Below are 7,500 nucleotides of genomic sequence, written 5' to 3' on the forward strand. Positions count from 1 at the left end.
TTAAAAAAATAGATTATTTATACTAATATAAAAATTTTGATATTCCCATATTAGGGCCATATGAAAATTAGGGCGGCTTTTTTTTCTTCTCTTTTCCTGTTTTTTTTTCTTTTTTCTTTTTTTTTTTCTCTTTTTTTTTACTTTAAGGCGCATTTCACTTGATAAGAAAGAAAATTTATAAATTAACAAAAAAAAGAAAAAAAATGAAAAACAATACCACGAACCTTTCAAATTAATCTCGTAATACTTTATATTAGGATCTTCTTGATCTTTATGTATATATATATATATATATATATATATATATATATATATATATATAGATTTTTATGTATAGATAAAGCAATTGAACTTATTTAATAATAGAAAATTTGTACGAATTTCTGTATTTCGTGCGAATCAATTTTAATACGATCGGGAATATCCTTCATTTTTTGTTTCTTTTTTTTTTTTTTTGTCTTTTTTATATTCATAAATTTTTAAGGATTCACAATAAGGGAGAAAAATAAATATTATAGTAAAATATTCAGATATGTCGTTAAAATTTCAATGCGTGTATACGTTGTTACGCGAACGTCCCTCTTCTTTTTTTTTTTTTTTTTTTTTTTTCTTTATTTTTTTTCCCTTTTGTATGACGTCGACGACATCGAAATATTTTCGAGAAAAGTATTCTTAGATAAAATATTATTACCAGGCTTATACATAATTCGAGCCTGGTGAAACGCCGCAGTATATTTGTATTTTGTTTTACGACGAACCAGGAAAATACAAACGATAACGCAAATGCGTCGGTCTCGTATATTTTCCAAAAAGGAAAAAGTAAAAAAGTGCGAAAAATATCATATGCCCTTCTTTTTCTCGTTTTTATATTCTTATCATCGTTTTTATCTCGTTTTTATAATCTTAACGTCGTTTTTCTTTGTCATATATTCCTTAGTTAGATAATTGTTATGATATTATCAAGAAATATATAATATTTTTACACGATCATATAAAATATTAACAGACATTAAAAAAAAAAAAAAAACAAAAAACAAAGAAAAGAAAAGAAAAAAAAAAGAATGAAAAATATATTTTTTGAATTGTACAAATTAATAATTGATCACACTTCTCCAAATTTTAATTAATAAAAATCTAAATTATTCACGGATGAGATATGATATATAATGTCAAATAAATTATATATAGAAAAGAAACGATCGACAATGCTAATGACTTTAAATATTATTAATAATTATTAAGAAATTATAATTATTAAGAAATTGAGTAATTTAAAATACATCATTAATTTGTTCATTCATTCATTCATTTATTTATTTATTAATTTATTTATTCATTCATACGTTTTATTAAGAAAAAAAATAATCAATTGTTATAATATAATTGAATATATCTTTGTCATTTGTTGTGGCCATAATTAGAATAATAATAATAATAATAATAATAATAATTATTATTATTATTATTATTATTATTATTATTAATTTCATAATTATTATTTTTATTATTATGATTATTATTATTATTATTATTATTATTATTATTAGCACTGTTATATATCATCAAACTGTTGAAAACGGGTTTCGCATAAGTTTCGAGCTCGAATTAGGGACGTTCTCTATCCATATTGGAAAATATTTCTGAGCTCGAGGCGTTATTGTGTTTCACATCGTTGTAATTATAATGAGGGAGATTCGATCCGTTACGTAGCACGATAAGCTCTGAAGCTGATGTTAAACTCATCGCCATAAGGCTCATATGGATTAGATCGAACGAAACCCTATAGTTATAATATATATATTCATTCTACGGTTTGTTGATATTTTATTAGACGTTCAAAGTTAATTATCTCCATCTAATCATACTTAGATTTCGCTAGTTTTATAATTCAACGTAGCAGAAAAAGTAAAGAGAAATTTTGTTCTTTACCTTTTAGAGTTAAATCTTTCGTTTGTTACTTTCTTTTTTCTTGTTTCTTTTCTTTTTTGTTTTGTTTTTTTTTTTTTGTTTTCTTTCTTCTTTCATTGAGCGAACCCTCTGAACGTATTTGAAAATCAACTGACTGGAGGTAAAAATTTTGAAAGATTTTTTTTTTTTTATTTTTAGGGAAGGAGTCCAAAGAAAATCGGTTTCCTGATTGCCATGGTTTGGATTGTTTCTTTGGGAATTTCATTGGCACCCCAATTTGGTTGGAAAGATCCAAATTACTTGGAACGTATAGCAGACGGTGAATGTCTCGTTTCTCAAGATCCAGCGTATCAGGTGAGCTACTAATATAATATTATTAAACTAGAGAAGAATTTATATTCCATAAATTCTACCGAAGACAAAGTTTATATTCTTTCCGAAGCGAAATTTATATTCTATCGTCAAAAGACCTACATTTTTCAAAAACTCGATGAGTTTTCGAATCGAATTATAACCGATAAATCGTTGACCTGTTCGTTCGTTCATCGATTACGGAGAAAGTTAAGAGAAATGGCTCGATTCGAAACTTAATGAGAGGAAAAGAGAGTGAGAAAAAGAGAGAGAAAGAATGAGAGAGAGAGAGAGAGAGAGGGAGGAAGAGAGTGGGGGAGGAAAAAGGAAGGAAAACCGAACATAGCGTAGATATTCGACGTAACTCGTATTTTTACTCTGGCGCACGAAAATGGCTAAGGGAGGAGAGATAGAAAGAGAGAGAGAGATAGATAGAGAGAGAGAAAGAGAGAGAGAGAGAAGAGAGAGTGACAGAGAGAACGAGAGAAAGAGACAGCTTATGAATTATCTGTAAAATCCGATAATGGGAATTATATCTCAACGAAATTCTCGAAGGTATATCTCTAAATCATATACATGTATAGGGTGTCTCTAAAATATATAGGTCACATTACAAACTTCAGAAAATACCATATTCGTCTTGAGAATTAAAATAACTTATTCCATTTATTTCTTATAACTCCTCGCACCCGATTACATATATTAATATTAATATTAATATTAATATTTAAATTTAATCCTTTTTTCGTTTGAACGAATGAAAGAAAAAAAATTAATAAAATTATTATTATAAGGGATGTGTGGTAAGGATTTTTTATTGAATAATTTCTTTTTCTTTTTTTACTTTGAAAAAATCATATATATAATGACATTTATTTTTCTATTTATTTTTTCTATCTTTTAAATAAAAGCACTGTGTGTATTTTTGCTCGTTCGTTTGGCGTAATACGATAATCTTTACTTTGAAAAAAATTCCAACCAAAAATCATTTACGACAAAACAGCAGATTCGAACGTCACAAACAAATTTCCAATATTTTATTTTTGTATTCTTTATATCTGAATATCTCATCAAAAGACAATTGGAGCATAGCCGAACTAGCATCGAGCCGAATTAAACACAAGAATTCTCGCTTAAAGGAATTGCGTACGTTTCATGAAATTGAAAAAGTCGAATTCATCCCCAATATTTCTCAATTATTATGCATTGGGTTTAACCCCCCCTTTATTATGGAGGATTAAGAACCCTTGTTCTTTCTCTCTCTCTCTCTCTCTCTCTCTCTCTTCTTTTTTTTCTTTCTTTACTCCCCTCCTTCAATTTTCTCTAAACGAAAAGAGATCAACTTTTTGCGCGTTCCACTTTTTCAGATTGATCTCATTCAAGCTCGAAATATTTAGCGCATCGACGAGGTAGAAAAAAAAGAAGAAAAAGAAAAAAAAATTTTCCCTCTTGTTTAATCCTTCATAACATCATATAATTTTAAAATCGTACGAACATATTTATCTTTCGTATTCATGTTATATTAATATTATACTAATATCATACAAATTTAACATTACGTTTCATATTTTTATCATAAAATTTACTTATTACTTCGTATTCGAAGATCAATATTTGACAAATACAAATTTTACCGAGTATTGTAAATATAAATTGTACTAAATATACTCATTCTTATAATTATAATAATAATAATATATATATATATATAACTATATGTTCCTTTTTTCAACGTGAAAAATAAAGATTTGAGTCGTATAAAATGACATATTGGATTTATGTTACGACTTGCGAAAATACTGCGACATACGAAATATAAAGAGAAAACAAAAAAAAAAAAAAAGAAAAAAAGAAAAAGAACAAAGCAGAAGAAAACAAAAAGAAAAAATGAAAAAACGGAAAGAGACCAAGAGAGTAAGAGAGAGAAAGAGAGAAAGAGAGAGAGAGAGAGAGGGTGCGTATTTTGGTATTTACTTTGATATTTCGTTACATAGAACGCAGGAGAAGTTGAACTCGGTAATAGAAATGTACACGTAGTAGGTACCCACATACTTGGCGACACTACGAAACGAAGTTGAGCCGATTTGAAAGCATACTACTGCATCGACGAATGGTTTGCCTTGAATAAGCAAAGGATTGGACAGTTTACTAGGGTGTCGGGGGACGTGAAGAAAGGGGTGGGATTGAGGGTGAGAGAACTAGAGGTGGCTGGACACCAGCTCGGTAAAGTGGATGGAAGCCCTCCATATCTGGCAGTCGAGCCAGACAAACGGCATTCGTTAGCGGCCATAACTTTCACGAACCACCGGAACTCGTATCTCTCGATGTCTCTCTCTCTCTCTCTCTCTATCTATCTATCTATCTATCTATCTCTCTCTCTGCCTGTCTATCTATCTTTCTTACTTTTTCTCTTTTGATACTACGATAGAATTAAAAATCATAACGACAACGTTGAAAAAGGAAGGTACTGCTACTAACAAAAAAGAAAAAAAAAGAAAAAAAAGAATCAGAAAAGAAAAAAAGAAAAAATAAAAATTAATTAAAAACAAACCTACAGAATGAATAATTATATAAAATATATTCGTGATTTTTCTTCCAATGTAATATTACTTTTCCTTTTTACGACATATTTTTCTGCATAAGACATACAAATATATATGTGTATATATATATATATATATATATATATATATATATATATGCAAGTTTATCCAGAATCCTTAAATACGTGTCCTGCGTAGAAATGAAAAAGGATATAAAACGTTATTTCCAACATGATATAAATATCTGTATTAATTTATTCTTAACTATAGCCATTTCTTTAAAGGCAAAACAAGAAAAACAGAAAAACAAAAAAGAAAAAGAAAAGACAAGTTTTATTAGAAGTATCTCGTTCTCCCGTGAAAGTTTATTTCTCACCGTCATTAGCGTGGCGAAGTTTTATTGATAAAAAAAAAAAGAATAAAAAAATTTGTTAAATAAAACTATCTTTCATAATAAAAAAAAAAAAAAAAAAAAAAAAAAAAAAGAAAAAGTATATGCGTGCGTCTCTGTGTAAGTTATCGAATATTTGCAAGATAAGTTTGCTTCTGTGGTAAGTTTGAGGAAATTAGAGTGAAAAAAATAAAAGAAAAGAAAAAAAAGAAAGAGAGAGAAAGAAAGAAAGGAAAGAAAAAAGGGGGAAGAAAAAGAAGAGAAGAGAAACATAAATAAATTCGTTTAACATCTTTACAAAAAGTAAAAAAGAAAAAGGAAAATGAAAGAAGAAATAGTCCCAATAGAATATTCTTTGAGATATGGAATTTGTTTAACTTGTTAAAGCCCCTCTCTCTCTCTCTCTCTATCTCTCTCTCTCTCTTTCCCTATCTCTGTCCATCTTATCCTTATTTCTCTCTTTTCATACCCTTTTTCTCTGTTCGTTATTAAAACGATAATCTCTCTCTCTCTCTCTCTATCTCTCAATCTATCTATCTTTATCTATCTCTCTCTGCCTGTCTATCTTTCTCTCTCTCTTTCTCTTTCTCTCTCTCTCTCTCTCTCTCTCTCTCTCTCTCTCTCTCTCTCTTCGGTAGATACAAGCGAGCTAGTGTACGACTTTTAAGAAGCGTTCTATTTAACGTCACCGGTGAAAGTAGCAACGGGTATCGTTTTTTTCTTTCTTTTTCTTCTTTTTCCTTTTTTCTACTTCGTCAAAGCGAATACGCGAACGTTAAAAAGGAAAGAAGAAAAGTTCGTCGTTCATGATAGAAGCGAACGCGGTTAACAAGCTCGATATCCTTTCAATTAGAGCAAGGATAAGCTTTATAGAGGCTGTAAACGAGTGAGAGGAAGCAAACCTACGTAACACTCCATAAGCTTATTAAAGGATAGATTTTAATGCAACGAACTTTATCTCTTACTTATCGTTGAACTTATAGACCGAGTAAAAGAGAAGGTACAACGATATAATAGGTAATCCGGATACTTCTCTCTCTCTCTCTTTCTCTCTCTCCCCCTCTCTTCCTCTCTCTCTCTCTCTCTATTCCTCTTTCTTTCTGTACTATATATGTATGTCTTTTATTATCTCTATCTCCTATCTCTATCTCTCTCAAGCTTCCTTCTCTTTCTCCATTTGCTTCTTCCACTTCATAGATTCAACAGTAGGGGTAGAAAATTCCTGTTAAAGTCGTGGATTTCTACTTAAGAGACCCCCAACTTTGTGGACGAGGATAGATTCTAATAGCTAAATCGCATGAATAATTCAGCTTTGAGGATTGCTTGAAACTTTAAAGCTGTGTTTCTCAACACAACAGAAACGAATATATATATATATATATATATATATATATATATATATAGATGTGCGTACGTGTATGTGTATTCTTCAATCGGATTAAGTATCTATGGTATAGTGACTATACTTCCATTACGATCCAGTAATCTATATATATATAGATATTTATATATATATATATATCCTATGGGGGACTTAAGTATTCGTATAGAATAGGAATTTATTGTATTTCCATCTGTCCAAATTCTACTATACGAATACTTAAATCCCCCACTGTATATATATATATATATATATACATATCATATATATACATATACATAGGATTCTTTTCGTTTTAAAATACTCACGGTTAATAAAATTGAATTCGCCGTTGATAAAATAGTCGAGAAGTTAAAAAAGCGAATTTTTTTGCCCAAGCCCCTTCCCCGGAATCTATCGATCTCGAGATATCTATCTATCGTTCGAAGATCAACGGATTAATAACTTAGTTTGTCATAATACGAAATATCGAATATTAACGGAGTTTGATTCGATTATTTCTGACTGTATATATCTCTTCCTCTCTCTCTCTCTCTCTCTCACTGCCTCTCTCTTTTCGTTTGTCACTTGGATCCTCCTTGATCCTCTTCACGGTAACCGCTTAACCGAGAGCAGAGCTAAATTGGATTTTTGTTTGATGTATTCGAAATCGAGTTTAGTAGCACGTAGAACCTTCACGAGAATAGAACACGTCTCCTACTACTCTTCGAAACTTTTGATAAAAGAGCAAGAGAGACAGAACGAGAGAGAAAGGGAGAGATATAAAGAACAATACCACTACATATACATAAATGTTCGATCATGTTCGAACTTTGTACATCATCAATTTTCATCTTATCGAATCTAAAAAAAATCTGTATATATATATATATATATATATATATATATATATATATATTACATTTGAAACATTTCTATCATTCTTT

The 7,500-nt window shown here is 29.6% G+C and overlaps 1 protein-coding gene across 3 annotated transcripts in view; it reads left to right on the forward strand.

Annotated features, from left to right (window-relative positions):
• LOC124424482 (5-hydroxytryptamine receptor 2A) overlaps positions 1 to 7,500 on the forward strand; it is a 120,474-nt gene that overhangs the window by 98,386 nt on the left and 14,588 nt on the right. For all 3 annotated transcript variants that reach the window (XM_046963585.1, XM_046963584.1, XM_046963586.1), the window contains one exon: positions 2,107 to 2,262. In XM_046963585.1, the coding sequence (XP_046819541.1) occupies positions 2,107 to 2,262 (156 nt within the window). The remainder of the gene's footprint in view (positions 1 to 2,106; positions 2,263 to 7,500) is intronic.

This window comes from Vespa crabro, chromosome 5 (assembly GCF_910589235.1).
Source record: "Vespa crabro chromosome 5, iyVesCrab1.2, whole genome shotgun sequence".
Classification (NCBI taxonomy): Eukaryota; Metazoa; Arthropoda; class Insecta; order Hymenoptera; family Vespidae; genus Vespa; species Vespa crabro.